This window comes from Artemia sp. Qi Xiang Cuo, chromosome 6, assembly GCF_049724085.1.
Source record: "Artemia sp. Qi Xiang Cuo chromosome 6, ASM4972408v1, whole genome shotgun sequence".
In the NCBI taxonomy this organism is placed as follows: domain Eukaryota; kingdom Metazoa; phylum Arthropoda; class Branchiopoda; order Anostraca; family Artemiidae; genus Artemia; species Artemia sp. Qi Xiang Cuo.
Genome location: NC_142799.1, coordinates 36,033,500 through 36,059,381, shown reverse-complemented (window position 1 = coordinate 36,059,381; position 25,882 = coordinate 36,033,500). Strand labels below are relative to the sequence as shown.

Here is a 25,882-nt window from a genome sequence, read left to right as displayed (position 1 = left end):
CATTAAAGGTCAAACATGCCCACTTCTCTTTATTGTATAACTTATAGTCCGTGCCCCGAGGGCTTTGGGACTCAAATTGAATTTGTCCTGTCTAACTGTATACTTGTAACTTGTCTCCAATTGTATAGCTTATAGCCCGTGCCCCGAGGGCTTTGGGGAGTTGACATTCATGGAGACATATTTACTAGACCGTTCAACTATGCTGAACAAAATGGCCTATTAAGAATTTTAATTGGATGTGTTTGGAGAATTTACGGGATTGGGAAGGGTGCTGGTTGCCCTCTAATTACTTTTGATGAGCCTCTTCCGAACGAATTTTTTACAACAACTCCTTCTATACGAATTTAATTTAATTTCTTATTAGTTTCAATACTTCAACGCTGGGCCTACTTAATAAGTGCCATTTCGCCCTGTTAATATTCTCTCTTGGTTAACCCAGTACGAGACGTCTTGACGCCCAGTACGAGTGCCTTGGTAAAAAAATAATAATAATAATAAGTGACTCATTTATTGTGCCCATACCGCTTTTTACTTAGGCAGAATTGTTGCGCTGCCTATGATAACAACTTTTGGTAAACTTTCCAATTTCGAAGGTGTTTATCCTATATTACACATATCTGTCCATTTTCTGAAACTAAAATACTTCTTACGAATATGTTAAAATAAATTATTAACCCTCATGTAATATACTTTTGGCCAAATTCCTGCGATTCCAATATCTAACTCATTTTATAAATAAAAAATATAAAATCATAAAAGATAAACACACGAATAAAATACATGCAGTGTCCCTTCATCTCATCATAAGATAAAGACGCACTTCTTTGAAAATTTCTTAATAATATTCAACATCAAGGTTAACAAAGATTTAAAAATAAAATTTGTATATACTCTCCCCTCTTAAAAAGCCTGGTCGTATTTTTTTCAATTCTAATTATGTTTAGTAATTATTCTTCACCATTCGATTTCTTATTTATTTTAAATGTTAATGATACCCCCCCCCCCACCCCAGGGATCTTGGGCTAAACCTTAGAAAATTGTGGTTTTCAGCTATGGAGCAAAAAATATTTTGATTTTGATTTTTGGTATTTAAAAGGGAAATTATAAGATATTAGGATTTTGAGGGCCATAAATCAAACCTCATCTTCTGCTTGTCTGGTCAAAGAAATTTTAATTTTTCCTTTGGCTCGATTTTTTTTCTTGTTTTAATTATTAATGATAGGTTATCTTCCAAAACACTTCAACACAGACGTTTACGCTCCACCTCCACTAATGGCATCCAGCTACAAAAACCTTCTACATACCCCCCATAGATTATTGATAGAGTTTTTTGCAAACAAAATAATAATAGTTTACTGTTGGGTCCCTTGGCCCTGTGTAAGAGATAAATACCCTTTTTGTAAATCTAATTTAATTTATTATTAGTTTCAATACTTCAACGCTGGGCCTACTTAATAAGTGCCATTTCGCCCTGTTAATATTCTCTCTTGGTTAACCCAGTACGAGACGTCTTGAAAGAATCTGCTAATGGGCTAGCCTCTAAGAAATGTCTCGCTAAGTCTAGCTAAAAAATAGCTAGACTTATATAGGTATAAATTTAGCTTGCAAAATCCAAAGGTGAATTTTGTACCTAGGTTTGAAAGAGTTATTTATTGTCTTTGGTTGGAGCTACACGAACCTCCACGCGAGAGGCAAGTCGTGAAGTTTTTTTGTTTGCTTTTGTGATTAGTTCGTATTATAAAGTTTATTTGAGAATTAGTAAGCTTTTCCTACTTTTACTTTTGACCTTTTTCTAACCTAGGCAGAGTCTAGAGTCTAGACTCTAGAGTCTAAATGGTATAGGAAAAGGGCCCTATATTATGCGAGATAGCTTTCCTGAAGTAAATTAAGATTTTTGAAAGAAGAATTCTGGGCTTGAGACCATGGGCCCATGACGGGGTAGATGTATATCATGGAAAATATGCTTATCACATCTCTACTGGGTATAGGAAATCGGCAAGTGTAGCACTCGTAGAATCCATGGCACATCAGAGTTGATCGTGGCACCGTGGTGCCAGAGGAATTACCATAGTGGCTTCAAGACCGACCCAGAAAGCCCAATAGATTACGAATATTGGTGGCAGAATAGTCCACGAAGACCGTGGGCCGCGATACCATATACTAGTGCCATCAGTAATGGCACTGGGGCGCTGTGCAATATACCCAGGCAGGACCAGGTAATTACACCGGTGATGCTAGGAATATTAGACAAACTGGTGACAGCGACTTAGTGGAATTTTTGAAATACTAATTTTGATAAAAGAAAAGACTGCATTAAAGAAAAGAACCTCCTCGTCCCCTGTACGGTTTCCAGATATTAATTTTTCATACTTTGGAGGGATCACCTTACATTGTTTTGTATTCTATATTTCATATGTTTCATATTTCATGTAGTTACACCCTATGAAATAAAAAACACGAAATATATTTTTTTTTTCTTCCTGTTTGCAACAGAGCCTATATTTGAGCCCCAGATTCATTCAGTGCATAATATTTTCAGAGATCAGGGTGGATTAGACGTCTTACTTTAGTATTTAAGATATCTTCTTTAGTATGTTGTAGGATCATTTCTCTCGTAGTATTCGGCATTCTGAAGAGAACTCCATACGAAACAGGATCAGTCACCTAAAAAATCACGTTGTTTCCTTAATGCACAAAAAGTTATATTTAATGACAAGACACATCAGCATTGAAAAAAAGAACTTGCTCGTCCATTGTAAGGTTTCCAGGTATAAATTTTTCATGCTTTAGAGAGATCACCTTATATTTTCCCATATTATCATATTATTACAGTATTCGGCATTCTCAAGAGAACTCCATACGAAACAGGATCAGTCACCTAAAAAATCACGTTGTTTACTGAATGCACAAAAAGTTATATTTAATGACAAGACATACCAGCATTGAAAAAAAGAACTTGCTCGTCCATTGTAAGGTTTCCAGGTATAAATTTTTCATGCTTTAGAGAGATCACCTTATATTTTCACATATTATCATATTATTACAGTATTCGGCATTCTCAAGAGAACTCCATACGAAACAGGATCAGTCACCTAAAAAATCACGTTGTTTACTGAATGCACAAAAAGTTATATTTAATGACAAAAAGTTTACTGAATGGCACAAAAAGTTATATTTAATGACAAGACATACCAGCATTGAAAAAAAGAACTTGCTCGTCCATTGTAAGGTTTCCAGGTATAAATTTTTCATGCTTTAGAGAGATCACCTTATATTTTCCCATATTATCAATTATTACACCCTACGAAATAAAAAACATGAAACAGATTTTTTTCTTCCTCTTCGCAATAGAGCCCATATTTGAGCCCCAGATTTGTTTAGTGCATAATATTTTCGGAGACCAAAGTGCATCAGACGTCTTTCCTTAGTATTTAAGAGGTTTTCTTCAGTAGGTCTTAGGATCATTTCTCTCGCAGTATCCTACTTTCTCAAGAGAACTTAATACGAAACAGGATCAGTCGCCTAAAAATGTCGGTCAGGGTCTGGACAAGTGCTTTAGATAAGTAGGCTCGATAATAATAAAGTAAAAAATTTATGGTTATTAAAATGTATAAAATCTATTGAAGTAGAGTTCGGGTATTGCATGCTTGAATTGTCTTTAAGAAATAGTTTTGTCTAAGTTCAATCGGCGATAATCTGTTAAACATTAATGAAATTTAGTCCAACGAAAATAAACTGAAAGATTTTCTCTCTCTCTCTCTCTCTATATATATATATATATATATATATATATATATATATATATATATATAGTCCCCGGTATTCGGCACGCAGCATACGTCTACATATGGATTCTCATTGTCTCTTCTTTTTTAAACGCAGACAATTTGAGTCTGTTCTTGGTGTCATGACGTCATCATTGGTTCGATACAGCCACCCTGGGAAAAATACAAATTCTGTCTTAAGGTTGTGACCTACTTAGACTCTCTTTGTGTCCAAAAGTGTCAATTTGCGAGTTTTAAGAAGAAAATAAATTATATATCCAATTTCGAGGCTTGTCTATATTGATCCTCATTTTCACTTATCTTGTAACGGCAGACAATATGAGCTTCTTCTTGATGTCTTGGCGTCAATATAGGTTAGATACAATAATTATAAACTGCAATCGGCAAGTGGTAAGCTTGTATATTTATTAATTCTGTTTCTATGTAACAATCTCCACTACTACTATTACTAACAACTTACAGCAGCACCAAACCACCTGAGGCCGACAAAGCTACGCAGGCTCCTCCTCCATCCCAATCTCTTCAAAGAATCCTTTTTTACACCCTCCCATGAAGTTCCCATTTACTTTAAATCTTTCTTTATGACGTCCTCCCACCCCAGGCGAGGACGACCTGCTTTCCGTTTAGTCCTAGACGGCTGGCCGAAAATCATCAGCAATCTGTCATCCTTCATCCGCACAACATGCCCTAGCCATTTCAACCTTTCTTTCATTATATCCCTAGAAAGCAGGATTGAACCACATTTTTCGTACAGCCTACTGTTTGAAATACGGTCAGTCAGCCGGGTGGGTACCCAGAACAGTCCATAGGCAATTTCTCTGGAAAAAATCTAGCAAATCTTCATCCACTTTTCGGAGCGCCCATGCTTCACAGCCATATTTGACCACTGTTATCACTGCACCTTCTCATCACTGTAGCTTAACAACCTCCAAATGAGTGAGATTTGTTTGCTACTCCTTCCTATGGAAAATAGAGGGCTCCTTAGGGAACAAATAGAATTTTGAAGGGTCCCAATGACTTTTAATATATAGTTGTGTTGTTTATTGCATCTTTAGTGATTTGTACTGGGTTTTGTGCCACATTTTGTTGGCGTCGAAGATTATGATGGCGATGTTCTTATATCGTAATATTTCTTTTGTTCTCCACTTTCATTTTTGACTCGGTCTGATTTTTGCTGTCGCTTGTCTTCTAACTACACATTTTTTTGTTTTTCGTTTCACTCTATTTTTTACATGTTCTGATAATCGCTTTCTCATGATTTGCTTGTAATTCTTACTGCCACTTATCTTTTAAACACATATTTCCTTGTTTTCGCTGTTTTATATCTTTTAGCCGCATGATAGTTCAGGTGGTGCGATAAAATCATCATTTGTAAAATTGCAAATTTTCGTTTTTTGGGTTTTCCTACAGGCATTATAACTGGTTGTGTTGAAAATTGTTAGCTTACTGCTGCTTATTCTATCTTGTATCTCTTTTTATGCTATAATTGGGTTTGACCTTATAGAAAATAAAACTTCTTTTAAAACTTCCTGGTATTTCTCAAGTTTCAATGAAAAATTATAATTTTTGATGAGACATTATAAATATTTTTGTAATTCATATAATAGCCTTAGAGATTCGGAACTGAGAACTAAGATAAAATAACACTTATTTAAAAACAAAAAATTAAAATACTTTTAAGTTCAATTCATTATTATGTTTGCACATGACGTCATTGAAATTCTGATGCATAAAACATGACGTCACAGACATGAATATTTTTTTCCAAAATTCAGGCTCTTAACGAATTTTCTCAAACTTCTGACCGATCTAGATGGTTTTTGTGGTACAGAATATCTCGGTGTCTCATGGCTTCTAACCGCCCATGTTTTGGCTCTTCATTTTCATTTTTGACTCGCTCTTATTCTCGTTTTCACATATCTTCTAACCACTCGTGTCTTTGATTCTTGTTTTATTTTTGACACGTTTTGATACTCACAGTTGCACATCTTCTAGCCTATTTGTCATTCTTCTTCATTTTGGGTTTTGATTGATTCAGAAAATTTAGTAACACCCTTTGCTTTAATTGCCCCCATTGGTCTTGTGTCATAATTGATGGTCCAGATTGTTTATTTTCACACAATGTGAATTTTGTTTGTTCGGGCCGTTCTCTTGGTCTTATCGTTTGATAGTTAAGGTGGTGTTTCCAAAGAATCATCATTTCTAATTATTGCAAATTTTGTTTTAGGGTCTTTCTACTGACATTATATAACTGGTTGCGTTAAAAATTCTAAGCCTAATCACGTGTCGAGTACTTTAAATCTGACAAAAAAACAAATTAATTTTTTAATATTTCAGGTATTTTTCTAGTTTGAATTAAAACATTAAAATTATTGCTCAGACACCTTTTTTTTCAGTTTACATATTGACTGATTGCAATTTTTTGTAGAAACTTGATTCTATTTAAAAATTATTTTAACATGAGTGCAGACTTTTAAGTAGGTACATGACGTCATTGCAATACGGATGTATATAAAAATGACATCACTCATGTAAATATTTTTTCCCCAAAATCAATTCTGTAAATAAATTTTTTCAGAATTCTGACCCATCTAAATCGTTTTCTAGGCCAGAATATCCCAGGATGCCAATTTTTCCGAAAAAACAGAGCCGTTTTCGAGAAATATATATATATATATATATATATATATATATATATATATATATATATATATATATATATATATATATATATATATATATATATATATATATATATATATATATATATATATATATATATAATTTAAAGAATGGGAAAGAATTAATCGGGGTATAAAAAGCACATTTGGCCATGTGAAGGTGGTTCAAAATCCCCTTCACGGATTTGTGATGAAAGTACTGCTCGTTTGATTTGTGATAAATTTGTCTAGCTGCTTCAAAGCTGAAAATGTTACGACTATTGATGATGATTTTCCAGAAAAAAATTATAACTACATAAATAAATACACAATTAATGCTCGTTTGAAGAGAGTAGATAGATGAATGGTTTTATTAATGCATAATATTTTTTTTTTAATTAGCTCCATATTTTTTTTTATTTTTACCCTAGGATTTTCTGGCCTGAACAAACGATCTAGATAGGTCATGAGTTTGAGGAAATTCATTTCGGGTCTTATTTTTTGAAGAAAAAAAAAATTCATGTGAGTGACGTCATATTTACATACATTTAAAGAGCATAAATTGTATTAAGCTTATTTAGCATGATCACTCTACAGCCTCTGTTGGTATTCAATAGAAAAAAAACAAGTTTATTCAACTGAAATATGGAGCAACATTAAAACTAAAGACGAACAGAAATTATTCCGTATATGAATAGGTTGCTCCCCTCCTCAATACCATACTCTCCACACTAAATTTTTTAGCTCTTTAAAAAAAGAATCTTCCTAATTCAATTAAACGGCCCTTGTGTTTCAGGAGTCGTTCTTTGGGACAAACACTCGATTGGGACAAACACTCGAACTTTGCTGCAAACAGCAAAGTATTGAGGAGGGAGCAGTCCGTTAGTATACGGAATAATTTCTATTCGTTTTGAGTTTTAATGTTCCTCCTTACTTTCAATTGAAGAAACTTGTTTTTTTATTTAATTTCTGGGCGTTTTTCAGATAATGCCGTAATATATGACACACCCTCCATGAAAAATTTCCTCTCTTCTCGGGAAAACCTCCTTGGAAAGTTCCTCCCTTTAAAATAACCCCCCTACCTCTAACATTCCTTCCGGACAATTCCATCCTAAATGAAAATCCCCCCCCCCCGTAATTTTTTTTGCTGAAAATTCAGCCTGGAATATTCTCCTTAGCATACAAGTTTTAAATGTTTTCCCAATTACCGTGGAAATCCCCCTTCCGTTGAAATTATTTCCCAGACATACCAACACTCTGAAAAGTTCTCCCGGACAATTCCCCCGGAACATCTTCTCATGCAAAATTGAGTTGGCAAAAAGAAAGTAAGACAAATAAAAACAATTTCGTACAGGAATTATATCAAGTCCCTTCAGTGTTTAATTTCCCCTGGAAAGTTTACCCCCCGAAATTTCCCGGCACGTGGAACATTATCCCCAAGAAAACCCCCCATAAGTACGCCCCCCCGTCGAAAATGCCTGTATACTTCCCAGTAACAAGTACTACACGTAAACAATGGGCAAATTTGTAGCTAAAAGACCTATTCCCTAGGACTGGGGGGTATGTTATCTTCAAAGGCATTGTTTTGGGATTTTTCAACTATGTTCAACAACATGGCCGTCTCAAAATTTTTATTGGACGATTCTGGGTACAAAGGGGCGTGGGAGGGGGGCTAGTTGCCCTCCAAACTTATTGGCCACTTGAAAAAAGACACTAGGACATCCGTTCGAATGATTCCTTTTCCGATATTCTAGAACTATTGGTTCGATGGGATCACCCCTAGGGAAAAAACAGAAAAAAAAACAAAGAAAAAAAAATAAAAATAAACACGCGTCCGTGATCTTTCTTCTAGCAAAAAAAAACAACAAAATTCCTCGTTTTTGTACATAGGAGCTTGAAACTTCTACAACAGGGTTCTCACATACATCGAATTTGATGGTGTGATTTTCATTAAGATTCCTTGACTTTTATCTGGTGTTTCTCCTCTCTTTGAAGGCATAGCAAATTTTTTTAGAACATGGCCCCTTTTAATGGGTAGCACTAAACTTAATGATGGGTAATTCCATATAAATTGTATATTTGGAATCAGCATAATAAGCCAATTCTTTTGATACATTTGTTGATATAAAGATTCTATTTTTCGGAGTTCGGTTAGTATTGAGCTACGTTACTCTTACTTGCAGTTCGCCCCCATGAACTGTTTGATTACTTAATCTCGCATTCAACAATTAGAGTTCTAAGTAAAAAAATAAATGTTAAACCAAAATGTATTGGTAAATATGCTTCGAAATGGATAAGATGCTTACCTCCATTTCATGAAGTGGGTGGATCCGCAGAGGTATTTTCTTGTCATTTTCAAGAGCACTACAACGCAATCTTTCTTCATCAAGTTGAAGCTCTAATTTATGAACTCTCTTTTTCAACGCTGCCATTTCCAAAAGCCGGCGCTGCAAGTTAGCTTTTCCCTCTCTGAAAGAAGCACTGGTATAAAAGTTTTGTTGCGAATAAATTAAGTCGAAATCTGAGACATTTTGAAAGAGAATATGGGATATAACATTTAATATTAGTTAAACAAATAATAGATCTTTTTCTTTATACCCTTCACACCACTATTTAAAATGTATTTTTTAGTCGTTCATGGGTATAAAGTTGAAACAAAAGATTAGCGTATGGCATAATGTAAGGGAAATATATAACTTGGGCAAACAAGGAAAAGCTTTAATTAATAAAAATAGAAATATTTCAATAAAAATCTAAATATTCCAATGTGTCAAAGATCCAAGTTGCACGAGGGCTACATAGGTGCAGTGGTACGGTGTTTAGTTACACTAGGACTAAGCTGTAATGGAACAGCGCGTGATAGTTAAAAAAAAACAACATTGAGAGCAAACAAACTAACAACACAGCAAAAAGACCTTGATTTAGGCTGTTTTACTCCAATCAAAATATATTAAACACAGTACCTGACTTGAGCAATCTCAAGTTCCAACTGAATTACTTTCGTTTTCAAGTTAGTTTCGGCACTTAAAGACCTATCCATTTCGGCCCGACAGTTCTTACCCCTCTGTAGGAATTTACTTTCGCATCCCAGTTTTTCTTGAATTTTCTTAGAGAGAGTATCCCTTTCTCGAATTACCTGTAAAGAAAAGTAAAAAATTGCTTATGTTTTGATATGAGTGTATTTATACAAACACAGTTTACTTTTTAGATAATCTAAAGAGGAAAAAAATCCGCTATCACGTGAGTAGTATCTATATACAAAGTCCTAATTGTACATGGAATTGCATAAGAAAAAACACGCCTGAGACACTACAGTTACACGTGGACATTGCAAAAAAGTTGGCTACCTATAAAGTGGCCAAGCATGTTTTGAAACTATAGTCAAGGCTTTATAAGACAATCATACTGGTTTTTTGTTATTGATATGAATTGCACAAGAATCTGCAGCATAGCTTCACGTGGAAATTTTAAAAAGCTGGCAGTATGAGCGGGGATTCCCAACTGGTCTGGTTTCTGATTTTTTTTTGGACAATTGCCTTAAATCGAGAGTAGTTTGAATAAGAATGTAACATGTCTAGAATTGTTTGATTGACATTTGCAAAAAGGGATAAGGGGTTCGCGAATTGGACTATACAAACAATATTAATTGAAAAATAGAGAAAAAACAGAGCTAGATAGTATTTGCGAATTGGATTGTATGAAGGTGGAGAAAAAGGGTTAAAGTGATTAGCAGTTAAGGTAACCCTGAAGAGCTTGTTAATTCACCTTATTTATTATAAATTTGAGACAACATAAATCGATGAAAATGGTTAATGATGATAGAATGACATTGCGAGTTGACCTAGCTCTACTTCTCCGATGTGTTCTGTATAATACACAAGGTGTTTGAACAGTGTTGTCAGTTTAAAATAGAGTCTAACGTTATAGTATACTAAAAGTTGATACTAAGAGAAATGTAGATGGCAAGAAACGAATTTTAATAATGAAATTCAGAACAAACCTTAGAAATCATTGCAAATCAAGTAGTAAGGTGTATGTACGAACCATCAAGGATCATAAGTACCAACGACCCTAATCAGCAGAGACATCAACCCCCCAACGATACCCTATTCTCACGCTCAAAGGGTGCCCCCCTCCCCTCCAAATTTTTGCCCCCCCCCCCATTTTTTTATTTTATTTTATTTTTTTTAACATGATATATTTTTTTTCAACTTTTTTTTACATATCTTCGAATGAGATGAAACATACTTAAATTCAGTAGTGTTTTCTCGTGGTTTCCTTGTCACAGTTACATTCTCTTGATTTTTCAAAGTTCGTTTTGGATTTCTTTCATTGAAATGCAAGAGTTGGAATATTTCAGGAGTGTTTTGTTGTGCTTTACCTTGTCAAAATTACATTCTCATGATTTTTCAAAGTTCATTTTGGATTTCTTTCGTTGAAATGCAAGAGTTGTAATATTTCAGTAGTGTGTTATCGTGGTTTACCTTGTCACAGTTAAATTCTCATGATTTTTCAAATTTCATTTTGGATTTTTACATTCTCTTGATTTTACAAAGTTAATTTTGAATTCCTTTCATTGAACCGCAAGACTTGGATTATTTCAGTAATTTTTTTTTTCGTGATTTACCTAGTGTCTGTCTTTCGCTGTTTATGTGCCTGATTCTATTTGTTTGCATGTCTGGGTTAGTGTTTGCAAGTCCAAGTATTTGTCTTTGTTGGTTTGAATGTCTAAAGTGTCTGTCTTTCTCTGTTTGTGTGTCTGATTCTATTTGTATGCATGTCTGGGTTGGTGTTTGCAAGTCCAAGAATTTGTCTCTGTTGGTTTTAATGTCAAAAGTGCCTGTGTTTATCAGTTTGTGTGTCTGATCCTATTGGTTTGCGTGTCTGGATTGGTGTTTACAAGTCCAAGTATTTGTCTTTTTTTGTTTTGATGTCTAAAGTGTCTTTCTTTCTATGTCTGTATTTCTGATTATATTTGTTTGCATGTCTGGGTTAGTGTTTGCAAGTCCAAGTATCTGTCTTTGTTGGGATGAGTATCTAAATTGTCTGTCTTTCTCTGTTTTTGTGTCTGATTCTATTTGTTTGCATGTCTGGGTTGGTGTTTGCAAGTCCAAGAATCTGTCTTTGTTGGTTTGAATGTCAAAATTGTCTGTCTTTCTCTGTTTGTGTATCTGATTCTATTTGTTTGTATGTCTGGATTTGTGTTTGTAAGGCAAAGAATTTGTCTTTGTTTGTTTGAATGTCTAAAGTGTCTGTTTTTTTCTGTTTATGTGGCTGATTCTATTTGTTTAAATGTCTTGCTTGGTGGTTGCAAGTCCAAGTATTTGTCTTTGTTGGCTTGAATGTTTATTGGTTTGAATGTCCAAAGTGTCTGTCTTTCTCTGTTTTTTGTCTGATTCTCTTTGTATGCATGTCGGGGTTGGTGTTTGCAAGTCCAAGAATTTGTCTTTGTTGGTTTTAATGTCTAAAGTGTCTGTGTTTATTTGTTTGCTTGTCTGGATTGGTGTTTACAAGTCCAAGTATTTGTCTTTGTTGGTTTGAATGTCTAAAATGTCTGTCTTTCTCTGTTTGTATGTCTGATTCTATTTGTTTGCATGTCTGGGTTGGTGTTTGCAAGTCCAAGTATCTGCCATTGTTGGTTTGAATGTCTAAATTGTCTGTGTTTCTCTGTTTGTGTGTCTGATTCTATTTGTTTGTATGCCTGGGTTGGTGTTTGCAAGTCCAAGAATTTGTCTTTGTTGGTTTGAATGTCTAAAGTGTCTGTCTATATCTGTTTGTGTGTCTGATTCTATTTGTTTGCATGTTTGGATTGGTGTTTGCAAGTCCAAGTATTTGTCTTTGTTGGTTTGAATGTCTAAAATGTCTGTCTTTCTCTGTTTGTGTGTCTGATTCTATTTGTTTGTATGTCTGGGTTGGTGTTTGTAAGGCCAAGAATTTGTTTTTGTTTGTTTGAATGTCTAAAGTGTCTGTTTTTCTCTGTTTATGTGGCTGATTCTATTTGTTTACATGTCTTGCCTGGTGTTTGCAAGTCCAAGTATTTGTCTTTGCTGGTTTGAATGTCTAAAATGTCTGTCCTTCTCTGTTTGTGTGTCTTATTCTATTTGTTTGCATGTCTGGGTTAGTGTTCCAAGTATCTGTCATTGTTGGTTTGAATGTCTAAATTGTCTGTCTTTCTCGGTTTGTGTGTCTGATTCTATTTTTTTGCATGTCTGGGTTGGTGTTTGCAAGTCCAAGAATTTGTCTTTGTTGGTTGGAATATCTAAAGTGCCTGTCTTTATCTGTTTGTGTGTCTGATTCTATTGGTTTGCGTGTCTGGATTGGTGTTTACAAGTCCAAGTATTTGTCTTTGTTGGTTTGAATGTCTAAAATTTCGTTCTTTCTCTGTTTGTGTGTCTGATTCTATTTGTTTGCATGTCTGGGTTGGTGTTAGCAAGTCCAAGTATCTGTCTTTGTTGGTATGAGTGTCTAAATTGTCTGTCTTTCTCTGTTTGTGTGTCTGATTCTATTTGTTTGCATGTCTGGGTTGGTGTTTGCAAGTCCAAGCATCTGTCTTTGTTGGTTTGAATGTCAAAATTGTCTGTATTTCTCTGTTTGTGTATCTGATTCTATTTGCTTGCATGTCTGGGTTGGTGTTTGTAAGGCCAAGTATCTGTCTTTGTTGGTTTGTATGTCAAAATTGTCTGTCTTTCTCTGTTTGTGTATCTGACTCTATTTGTTTGCATGTCTGGGTTGGTGTTTGTAAGGCCAAGAATTTGTCTTTGTTTGTTTGAATGTCTAAAGTGTCTGTTTTTCTCTGTTTCTGTGGCTAATTCTATTTGTTTACATGTCATGCTTGGTGTTTGCAAGTCCAAGTATTTGTCTTTGTTGGTTTGAATTTTTATTGGTTTGAATGTCTTAAGTGTCTGTCTTTCTCTGTTTATGTGTCTGATTCTATTTGTATGCATGTCTGGGTTGGTGGTTGCAAGTCCAAGAATTTGTCTCTGTTGGTTTGAATGTCTAAATTGTTTGTCTTTATCTGTTTGTGTGTCTGATTCTATTTGTTTGCATGTCTGGATTGGTGTTTACAAGTCCAAGTATTTGTCTTTGTTGGTTTGAATGTCTAAAATGTCTGTCTTTCTCTGTTTGTGTGTCTGATTCTATTTGTTTGCATGTCTGGGCTAGTGTTTGCAAGTCCAAGTATCTGCCATTGTTGGATTGAATGTCTAAATTGGCTGTGTTTCTCTGTTTGTGTCTCTGATTCTATTTGTTTGCATGCCTGGGTTGGTGTTTGCAAGTCCAAGAATTTGTCTTTGTTGGTTTGAATGTCTAAAGTGTCTGTCTTTATCTGTTTGTGTGTCTTATTCTATTTATTTGCATGTTTGGATTGGTGTTTGCAAGTCCAAGTATTTGTCTTAGTTGGTTTGAATCTCTAAAATGTCTGTCTTTCTCTGTTTGTGTGTCTGATTCTATTTGTTTGCATGTCTGGGTTGGTGTTTGCAAGTCCAAGTATCTGTCTTTGTTGGTTTGAATGTCTAAATTGTCTGTCTTTCTCTGTTTGTGTATCTGATTCTATTTGTTTGCATGCCTGGGTTGGTGTTTGTAAGTCCAAGAATTTGTCTTTGTTTGTTTGAATGTCTAAAGTGTCTGTCTTTCTCTGTTTATGTTGGTGAGTATATTTGCTTACATGTCTGGGCTGGTGTTTGCAAATCCAAGTATTTGTCTTTGCTGGTTTGAATGTATAAAATGTCTGTCTTTCTCTGTTTGTGTGTCTGATTCTATTTTTTTGCATGTCTGGGTTAGTGTTTGCAAGTCCAAGTATATGTCATTGTTGGTTTGAATGTCTAAATTGTCTGTCTTTCTCTGTTTGTGTGTCTGATTCTATTTGTATGCATGTCTGGGTTGGTGTTTGCAAGTCCAAGAATTTATCTTTATTGGTTTGAAGTCCAATAATTTGTCTTTCTTGGTTCGAGTGTCTAAAGTGTGTCTTTCTCCGTTTATTTGGCTGATTCTATTGGTTTACGTGTCTGGGTTGGTGTTTGCAAGTCCAAGTTTTTGTCTTTTTTGGTTTGAATGTCTAAAGTATCAGTCTTTCTCTGTGTGTGTGTCTGATTCTATTTGTTTGCATGTTTGGGTCGGTGTTTTTACGTCCAAGAATTTGTCTTTGTTGGTTTGAATGTCTAAAGTGTGTGTCTTTCTCTGTTTGTGTGTCTGATTCTATTTGTTTGCATGTCTGGGTTGGTGTTTGCAACGCCAAGAATTTGTCTTTGTTGGTTTGAATATCTAAAGTGTCTTTCTCTCTCTGTTTGTGCGTCTGATTCTATTTGTATGCATGTCTGGATTGGTGTTTGCATGTCCAAGTATTTGTCTTTGTTGGTATGAATGTTTAATGTATCTGTCTGCCTCTGTTTGTGTCTGATTCTATTTGTTTGCATGTCTGGGTTGGTGTTTGCAAGTCCAAGAATTTGTCATTGCTGGTTTGAATGTCTAAAGTATCTGTCTTTCTCTGTGTGTGTGTCTGATTCTATTTGTTTGCATGTTTGGGTTGGTGTTTGCAAGTTCAAGAATTTGTTTTTGTTGGTGTGAATGTCTAAACTTTCTGTCTTTATCTGTGTATTTGTCTGATTCTATTTGTTTGCATGTTTGGGTTGGTGTTTGCAACTCCAAGAATTTGTCTTTGTTGGTTTGAATATCTAAAGTGTCTTTCTTTCTCTGTTTGTTCGTCTGATTCTATTTGTATGCATGTCTGGATTGGTGTTTGCATGTCCAAGTATTTGTCTTTGTTGGTATGAATGTTTAATGTATCTGTCTGCCTCTGTTTGTGTCTGATTCTATTTGTTTGCATGTCTGGGTTGGTGTTTGCAAGTCCAAGAATTTGTCATTGCTGGTTTGAATGTCTAAAGTGTCTGTCTTTCTCTGTTTTGTCAAAATTGTCTGTCTTTGTCTGTTTGTGTGTCTGATTCTATTTGTTTGAATACCTGGGTTGGTGTTTGTAAGGCCAAAAGATTGTCTCTGTTTGTTTGAATTTCTAAAGTGTCTGTCTTTCTATGTTTATGTGGCTGATTCTATTTGTTTACATTTCTTGGTTGGTGTTTGCAAGTCCAAGTATTTGTCTTTGTTGGTTTGAATGTTTAAAGTGTCTGTTTTTCTCTGTTTGTGTGTCTGATTCTATTTGTTTGCATGTCTGTGTTGATGTTTTCAAGTCCAAGAATTTGTCATTGTTGCTTTGAATGTCTAAAGTGTCTGTCTTTTTCTGTTTATGTGTCTGATTCTATTTGTTTGCATGTCTGGGTTGGATGTTTGCAAGTCCAAGTATCTGTCATTGTTGGTTTGAATGTCTAAATTGTCTGTCTTTCTCTGTTTGTGTGTCTGATTCTATTTGTTTGCATGTCTGAGTTGGTGTTTACAGGTCCAAGAATGTGTCTTTTTTGTTTTGAATGTCTAAAGTGTCTGTCTTTCTCCGTTTATGTGGCTGATTCTATTTGTTTACATGTCTGGGTTGGTGTTTGCAAGTCCAAGTATTTATCTTTGTTGGTTTGAATGTCTAAAGTATCAGTCTTTCTCTGCGTTTATGTCTGATTCTATTTATTTGCATGTCTGGGCTGATGTCTGCACGTCCAAGAATTTGTCTTTGTTTGTTTGAATGTCTAAAGTGTCTGTCTTTCTCTGTTTAAATGTCTGATTCTTTTTTTTGCATGTCTGGGTTGGTGTTTGCAACTCCAAGTATTTGTCTTTGTTGGTTTGAATATCTAAAGTGTCTGTCTTTCTCTGTTTGTGTGTCTGATTCTATTTGTATGCATGTCTGGATTGGTGTTTGCAAGTCCAAGAATTTGTCATTGCTGGTTTGAATGTCTAAAGGGTTGGTGTTTGCAAGTCCAAGAATTTGTCATTGCTGGTTTGAATGTCTAAAGTGTCTCTCTTTCTCTGTTTGTGTGCCTGATTCTATTTGATTGTATGTCTGGGTTGGTGTTTCCAAGTCCAAGAATTTGTCTTTCTTGGTTTGAATGTCTAACGTTTCTGTCGTTCTCCGTTTATGTGGCTGATTCTATTGGTTTACGTGTCTGGGTTGGTGTTTGCAACTCCAAGTACTTGTCTTTGGTGGTTTGAATGTTTAAAGTGTCTGTCTTTCTCTGTTTGTGTGCCTGATTCTATTTGTTTGCATGTCTGGGTTGGTTTGCATTGCATTTCAACTCTTGCATTTCAATGAAAGAAAATCAAAAGAATTTTGAAAAATCAAGAGAATGTAACTGTATCATGGTAAACCAGGACAAAACATTACTGAAATATTCCAACTCTTGTTTTTCAACGAAAGAAATTCAAAATGAACTTTGAAAAATTAAGAGAATGTAACTGTGACATGGTAAACCACGAAAAAACACTACTGATATGTTCCAACTCTTGCATTTCAATTAAAGAAATTCAACTGAACTTTGAAAAGTCAAGAGAATGAAAGTGTGACAGGGTAAACCACGACAAAACACTACTGAATTATTCAAACTCTTGCATTTCAATGAAAGAAATCCAAAATGAACTTTGAAAAATCAAAAGAATTTAGCTGTGACAAGGTAAACCACGATAAAACACTATTGAAATAATCCAACTCTTGCATTTCAATGAAAGAAATTCAAAAGAACTTTGAAAAATTGATAGAATGCAACCCTGACAAGGTAAACAACGTCAAAAGACCACTTAAAGAATCCATTTCTAGCAATTCAATGAAATAAATCCACATTGAACTTGGGAATTTAATAGGATGTAACCGTGACAAGGTAAACAATGAACAAAAACTACTGAAATACTCCAACTCTTTCATTTTAATGAAATAAATTCAAAATGAACTTTGAAAAATCAAGAAAATGTAACTGTGACAAGGTAAACCACAACAAAACACTACTGAAATATTCCAACTCTTGCATTTCAACGATAGAAATTCAAAATGAACTTTAAAAAATTAAGAGAATGCAACTGTGACATGGTAAATCATGACAAAATACTACTGAAATAATCAAATTCGTGCATTTCAACGAAAGAAATCGAAAATGAACTTTGAAAAATCAAGAGAATGTAACTGTGAAATGGTAAATCATGACAAAACACTACTGAAATAACCCAACTCTTGCATTTCAATGAAAAAAAATTCAAAAGAACTTTGAAAAATCGAGAGAATGCAACTTTATCATGGTAAACCACGACAAAACACTACTGAATTATTCCAAATCTTGTTTTGCAACGAAATAAATTCAAAATGAACTTTGAAAAATTAAGAGAATGTAACTATGACATGGTAAACCATTACAATACACTACTGAAATAATCCAACTCTTGCATTTCAATGAAAGAAATTCAAATGAACTTTGAAAAATCAAGAGAATGAAAGTGCGACAAGGTAAACCACGACAAAACACTACTGAATTATTCCAACTCTTACATTTCAACGAAAGAAATCCAAAATGAACTTTCAAAAATTAAGAGAATGTAACTGTGAAAAGGTAAATCATGACAAAACACTCCTGAAATAATCCAACTCTTGCATTTCAATGAAAGAAATTCAAAAGAACTTTGAAAAATCGAGAGAATGTAACTGCGACAAGGTAAACTACAACAAAACACTACTGAAATATTCCAACTCTTGTATTTCAATGAAAGAAATTCAAAATGAACTTTGAAAAATTAAGAGAATGTAACTGTAACATGGTAAACCACAACAAAACACTACTGAAATATTCCAACTCTTGCATTTCAATGGATGAAATACAAATGAACTTTGAAAAATTAAGAAAACATAAGTGCGACATGGTAAAATTAGACCATACATTACTTAAATATTGCAACTATTGTAATTCAATGGAAGAAATCAAAAATGAACTTTGAAAAATCAATAGAATGTAGCTGTGACACGATAAACCACAACAGAACATTACAGAAATATTCCCACTCTTGCATTTTAACGAAAGAAATCCAAAATGAACTTTGAAAAATTAAACCACGACAAAACACTACTGAAATGTTCCAACTCATGCATTTCAATGAAAGAAATTCAAAATGAACTTTGAAAAATCAAGAGAATGTAACTGTAGCACGATAAACCACAACAAAACACTACTGAAATATTCCAACTCTTGCATTTCAACGAATAAAATTCAAAATGAACTTTGAAAAATCACGAGAATGTAACTTTGACATGGTAAACCACGACGAAACACTTAAGAAATGTTCCAGCTCATGCATTTCAATGACATAAATTCAAAATGAAGTAGGAAAAATCACGAGAATGTAATTGCGACAAGTTAAACCATGACAAAACACTACTGAAATATTCCAACTCGTGCATTTCAATGAAAGAAATTCAAAATGAACTTTGAAAAATCAAGAAAATGTAACTGCGACACGGTAAACCACGACAATACACTACTGAAATTTTCAAACTCATTCATTTCAAAGATAAAAATTCAAAATGAACTTTGAAAAATTAAGAGAATGTAACTATGAAAAGGTAAAACATGAAAAAACACTACTGAAATAATCCAACTCTTGCATTTCAATGAAATAAATTCAAAATGAACTTTGAAAAATCAAGAGAATGTAACTGTGACACGATAAACCACGACAAAACACTACTGAAATTTTCCAACTCATTTATTTCAACGATAGAAATACAAAATGAACTTTGAAAAATTAAGAGAATGTAACTGTGACAAGGTAAATCATGACAAAACACTACTGAAATAATCCAACTCTTGCATTTCAATGAAAAAAATCAAAATGAACTTTGAAAAATCAAGAGAATGTAACTGTGACACGATAAACCACAACAAAACACTACTGAAATATTCCAACTCTTGCATTTCAACGAAAGAAATTCAAATGAAATTTGAAAAATCAAGAAAATGTAACTGCGACAGGGTAAACCACGGCAAAACACTACTGAATTATTCCAACTCTTGCATTTCAATGAAAGATATTCAAAAATAACTTTGAAAAATCAAGAGAATGTAACTGTGACAGGGTAAACCACGACAAAACACTACTGAATTATTCCTACTCTTGCATTTCAACGAAAGAAATTCAAAATGAACTTTGAAAAATCAAGAGCATGTAACTGTGACACGATAAACCACAACAAAACACTACTGAAATATTCCAACTCTTGCATTTCAACGAAAGAAATCCATAATGAACTTTGAAAATCAAGAGAATGTAACTGTGACAAGGTAAACCATGACAAAACACTACTGAAATATTCCTACTCTTGCATTTCAACGAAAGAAATCGAAAATAAACCTTGAAAAATCAAGAGAATGTAACTGCGAAAAAGTAAACCATGACAAAACACTGCTGAAATATTCCGACTCTTGCATTTTAAAGAATGAAATCCATAATGAACTTTGAAAATCAAGAAAATCTAACTGTGACATGGTAAACCACGACAAAACACTAGTGAAATATTCCAACTCTTGCATTTCAAAGAAAGAAATCCAAAATGAACTTTGAAAAATCAAGAGAATGTAACTGTGACATGGTAAACCATGACAAAACACTAATGTTTTGAGGGGGAGTCAAAAGTTTGGGGGTGGGACCCTTTTGTGTCCCAGAATGCCCAAATTAAAAAATATTAAAAAATGGGCGGCTCTGGGGCCTTGGGGGCGCCGGGGGCCGTTTGGGGGCCCGGGGGGCCCTTGGGGAGCCCAGTAGACCTTGGGGGGCGGGGGGCTTCCTTGGGGACGGGAGTAGGGGGGGCGGAGCCCTTTGGGGTTGGGGTAGGGGACCTCACGACACATTTCAAATGAAACTTGTGTATTATAATGACCATAGAGTTTCACCCTCAAATCCTCTTCTAAAACATCTTCTAAAATCATCTTTTAAAATGTCTCTAACTGTTTCGCTGAAATAATTCCCTAAAATGTCTAAAATGGTTTCGCCCAAATAACCCCTAAACATAACTTCTGCGTGTTCCTTTTGTTTCTGGCATCCCTGCGCTGTCACATTTGAAATTAATAAGAAACCTTTTCCTTCGCTAATCTTCTCATCTCTAAGATAAAAACATTCACCCAGAAATAAGTCTCCTGTAAGAACTCCAAGGACATTAATAAACTTCACCCGGAGACAATTCTCCTTGGAAAAACATCAAAGACATTAACAAACTTTGCCCGGAGACAATTCTCAGAAACGTGTTTTCCCTGGGGATTCCATGCCCACATATGGTGCCCCGTCGGGATTGACAGCACAGGTGTTCTCCCTAGGGATTCAATGCCCATAAGTGGAACCCCGTCATGAGTCCTAGATCAATAAAATTCACAATCGATTACGCAATCAATTTCTCAGAAATCCATTTCCCCTAGGGAGGCTATGCCCATATATGATGCCCCCCGTCACGAGCTCATGAGGTTAAACTAGGTTACGCAATCAATTGACCTCGGAAACGTTTTCTCCCTGGGGATTCCATGCCCATATATGGTGTGGGTTCGGGACTTACAGCACAGGTATTCTCCCTAGGGACTCTATGCCCATATATTGACCCCCGTCGGCATTCAACTAAATGTTAGATGGCAGCAGGGGTGAGGGGTGGGAGTCAATAAGGCCTTTCTACTGATAATGCGGCTCAATAATAACCAAAACTCTAAAAAACGAGATTTTTTATCAATATATATATAAAAAGAATCACCTTATTATGCTGATTTAAAATACATACGATTCATTAAGTTTAGTGTTACCTTTCAAAGACTACGAGCCTAAAATAATTTGTCTGATTTTCAAAAAAGGGAGGAAAAACCCCTAAAAATCAACGAATCTTAATGAAAATCACACCATCAGATTCAGCGTATTACAGAACTCAATTAGAAGTTTCAGGATTCAATCTGAAAAAATGAGGAGTTTTGTATTTTTACCAGAGGAAAGATCACTGATGGGTGTTTATTTTTTTTCCCAGGTATCATATCAAACCGTTGGTGCTAGAAAATCAAGAGAGGGCTCATTCGAACGGAAACTAAAAGTTCTAGTGCCTTTTTCGAGTGGCCTAAAAGATTGAAGGGCAACTAGGCCCCCTCCAAGCCATTTTTCTCTAAAATTGTCTGACCAAAATTTTGAGATAGCCATTTTGTTCAACATAGTTGACAGGTTCAATAACTAGGCCTTTTGAGGTAACTTTACTGCCCTCCCCCCCCCCCCCCCGCTCATGAAGAAGGGTCTTTAAGTTATAAAATTAGCCCATTGTGCACGTAAAGTGTTTGTTATTGGAAGGTGTGCCTATGTTTTTGGGTGGGGGGGGGGGGTGAATTTTCTGCCAGAAGGGGGTTCCTCGGGGGCACTTTTGCATGGGGAGGGAAGTTTCCGAGGGGTAAAGTTATCAGGGGAAATTTTAAACTGAAGGTATTTGCCAGAATTCCTTTACGAAATTCTTTTTATTTGTTTTAATTCTCCTCGCTGATTCAATTTCACGTGTGGAGATGTAAAGGGTAATTGCCCGGGTTAAATTTTTCCTGGGACTGAATTGCCTAAAGGATTTAGGCAATTTTTGGGGGGTTGATTCCTCTTGGTTGATTTTTCCGTGGAGGGGATCCAGATTTCTTTGTATTTTTCAAAAAAATTTCAGAAATTAAATAAGAACATATGTTTTTTCAACTCAAAGTAAGGAGCAACATTAAAACTTAAAACGGAATGATAGCCTGTCCGCCCTTTTGAGACCCAAATAGTTGTTTTGCGCCACAAAATAGCAGGAAACGTCACTTTCCTGTGGCAAAATCTTGTTTGATATTTAAAAAGGACGCTAGAGCCTTCATTTTTCGTTTGAATGAGCCTTGTCTGCAATTCGAGGGCAATTGATTTTATACGATCACCGTGGGGAAGAAACATAAACAAACAAATGCGTAACGACGCATGTGATCCTCCTTCTACGAAAAAATACAAATTTTGCATTTTTTCTAGATAGAAGCTAGGCACCTCTAATATTTGAAATGATGATCAAATTCGAAAGATAATGGCTCGGGTCGCTGTTTGAAGTAAAACCAGAAGTCTACCCCCCCCCCCCCCAAAGCGGCGGGGAAAGTGAAAAATCCTTCATAATTGGAGTGAAACGGTCCCCTCCTTGAACCCAAACCAGCTGAAAAAATGTCTCTGGTGAAGAATCATTGCGTAAAATTATGAACTAATTAAAGTATTTTATTCAGTTTTTCAAATAAAGAAACTTCAATACTCCTGTAGGCTACTACAAAAGAAAACATACCTCATTTTTTTCATTTCTTTCTCTTTTCAGCTCTTCTTCTTTGATTGTCAACAATTTTTCTGTTTTCAGTTTGTCCTTTTCTAGCGATTTAACGACATTTCTTGCACCTTCTTGCTGCTTCTTCAAATCCCCGATTATTGAATTGAGAACTTCAATCTCCTTCTGTAGAGCTGAATTAACTTAAATAACACAAAAGTTTAAATTTTAAGCAAATATGGAATAAAGTCTGTTTTAGTGAAATATTTTGGAAAGTAAATAACACAACAGATTAAATCATACCTATTTCGTGTGGTCTCAACTTTTGAGTTGTAAAAAGTATTCAAATTTAAGTCAAGTTTAAACTCAAGCCTCGTAGTTATAGACTACAGTAAAGTTGAAGACAAGAGATGCGGTACCAAGATTTATAGTTCAAACTGGCGGCACTCCAGAAAGTGCAATAGGGATATGTTTTTTTTATTTCAGCCAGACTACAGTATACTGGACTTAAACAGGGATGCAACGATGGGAAGTAGTAATGTTGCCTTTCATCCTATTGAACGAGTAAGACTAAATTATAGCTAAAGTATTTACATTAAAAAGAAACTTAAAAAAATACTGATAAAACCTTAGAAACTTGAAAATTTTCAAAACTGAAAAATATTCCGAAGGCTTTGCCAATGTTAAAACTTTAGAAAAATATATTTAGAAAGCATACATATCCTAGCATTTAGGCCTCAAAATAAACTTTTCTGTGGTTTAGCTCCAGATGGAAAAAACATCAAAATCCAGCTCATCGCCAATACCCTGGATCTTGACGGCTTGAAGAAAAGGTCTTTGGGAAGTAAAAACGAAATGGTGTCTGTCTCTGAAGTGAAAAACGGCCAGCATTTTCTCAAAAATATCAGGTAAATATGTTCGGGGGATCTATAGCTAATAATATTTTTGTTTTTTGGCTAAAGCAGGAATCTTTCGGAGGCCTTTATCGGGGAGCCCAAGCCCGATCCTCGACTCGGTTTAGTGAGTATGTAAATTAAACTGGCAGGTAAAATATCTCCTTTTTCCTGTATGCAGACACGAGATCTGGTAATCCCCGTGCACAAGGATGTAGGCTTGTATGACCAACTTGTAGCAGATAATGGAGTAACCCATTAGCGTCCAACGTTCCCATTTGGATACGTCTCATTTAATTTATGTTGCTCAGAAGCCACCAGCTTTGGCCGGTTTTAAGCTTTCCATTGGAATCTAAGGCTAATCAGCAACATATCCTAACTTTATGCTCCTTGAATAAGAATTGGTTAAGTTTTTTTTTTAACCAATAGTTTGGGATAAAATAATCAAAAATGAGTGTTTGAAAAATCTTACTTGGGTGTTCCAAAACTACATACTGATCACGTTTGGAATCTATGAAGACCCTATATTAAAATATCCACAGAGTAAAGACAGAGTACCGGATAACTTAAAGTATTCCCAATCGGAAACTTTGAGCGTCTCAGTACCACGAAATGCCTTATGAATCTAAAACTGATGGTATACTTTAGTTTGCAGTTGCTCCCAATGCTTCTGAAAATGGTGACATATAAGCTTCACATTGAGCTTTGAAGATCTTGACAGTTTTTTCAGGGAATTGGATGTCATCGCCTTCGAAGTGAAAGAATGAAACTGTTCCCAGTCAGACGACCTAATTATTCCCACAGGTGGACAAGTCATGTGCCGAAACGTATTACTGAAGATAAAGAAAAAAAACTATGCAAATAATAATGAGCTCCAAGATAGTGACAAAATAGCTAAAGTGAGGTCACTTTTATATACCGTGAACACTAACTTCAGCAAACTTCAGCCAAATTGACAAGTTTATTTAAAAAGGGGGTAAAAAGAGAAAAAAAAAATGAGGATGCCAGAAAAATCTTAAAGGGCGTGGCCCTTTGCCCCACTGAATCCGCCCACGTCCTGTTATCTTTTTTCGACAGTCTGTATGTGCTCTTTGAAACATATTCTTTTATTAATTTAAGCAATTTCAATAGAAAGTTTCTTTATTCTATGCTCTCTTATAAATTAGTTCACAAGTTTAATTTCATTAGAAAAAAACTTTGGAGGAAAGAACTGCTAGAAATCACTCATTTTTTTATTTTGTTATGGCAACACTCCCTGTCTGTATGTTTATTTAAAAAGCAGAGACGTTGTCAGACTAGATTTGTAATACACGTACTAATGAGCATTTCTATTATTTAAAGTATTTTCAATGGTTCTTTAGGTCATAGGAGACAAAATGTGGCAAAATTGTAATCAAGGTGATGGATTGGACGATTGGTAAAGGGCGATTACTTAAAAATTTGGCAACACTGAGCATGGGGTGATAACCAGGACGGTCGGTGATGGGCTATTATTTCAGGCTGGTGGAATCACCTGGGGAAGTAAAACACTCATAGACTTAGATTATGTCGATGATTTAAGCATATTAGATGTAAATGTTAGCAAAACGAAGGAACTCTGACAGGTTTTGCGAGTTCAAGATTTATAAATAGGTTTGAAAATTAATGTCAAGAAGACTAAGTTGCTAAGACTAGGAACAAGTGAAGGTGAAGATGTGATGTTGAGCAATGAAAATATCGATCAAGCTGGCAGCTCCACTTACTTAAGTAGAATTACTAGTAAAGACCGTGGGTGCGGTGAAGATGTTAAAAGTAGAATAGCAACCAAGATTTGAATATTGGAAGCTAAAGGGATGATAGTGGCCAAGTATGATTCTAAAGCCACGGTGCTTCGAAAAACGGAGGAGGATTTGCTAGATCAAGAAATTGCCTACGGATGGTTCCGGGTATCTGAATGAAAGATCACATCTCAAACAGTAGGCTTTGCTGCAATGTGGTTCAACCCTCTTTCTAGGGTTATAATGAGGGAAAGGATGAGATGACTAGGATACCTTCTGCCCATAAAGGACGATAGAATGCCAAAGATTTTCCTTGTTGCCAACACACTTATTTGAAGATCCGCCAGCAAATTGAGCAATTTTGTCAAGTTAAAAATCAATTAAAGTCCAAGTAGGAACCAGGTGGGAGGGTCCGGGCTAGACCAACTACAGTACCAGCAGCGAGGCAACGACCTAAAAGATTCACAGGAAGTATGCTTTTAATAGTATGAGACCCTAAGGACTGGCAATGACAAAGTTGTTCAAGCCAAATGGACAATGTTTGTTTGATATAATCTATCTTGGTGAAGTTTTTGTGTGGAATAGGGTCATCTGCTCATCAATAGAACCATTTATG

The 25,882-nt window shown here is 35.3% G+C and overlaps 1 protein-coding gene across 1 annotated transcript in view; it reads right to left on the bottom strand.

Moving 5' to 3' along the window:
• The window catches only part of LOC148951175 (uncharacterized), a 116,988-nt gene that overhangs the window by 11,574 nt on the left and 79,532 nt on the right, over positions 1-25,882 (bottom strand). Inside the window, exons 9-12 of the mRNA XM_089091013.1 lie at positions 22,641-22,819; positions 9,409-9,581; positions 8,752-8,914; positions 2,566-2,664 (exon numbers count right to left, since the gene is read on the bottom strand). Of these exons, the coding sequence (XP_088947139.1) occupies positions 2,566-2,664; positions 8,752-8,914; positions 9,409-9,581; positions 22,641-22,819 (614 nt within the window). The remainder of the gene's footprint in view (positions 1-2,565; positions 2,665-8,751; positions 8,915-9,408; positions 9,582-22,640; positions 22,820-25,882) is intronic.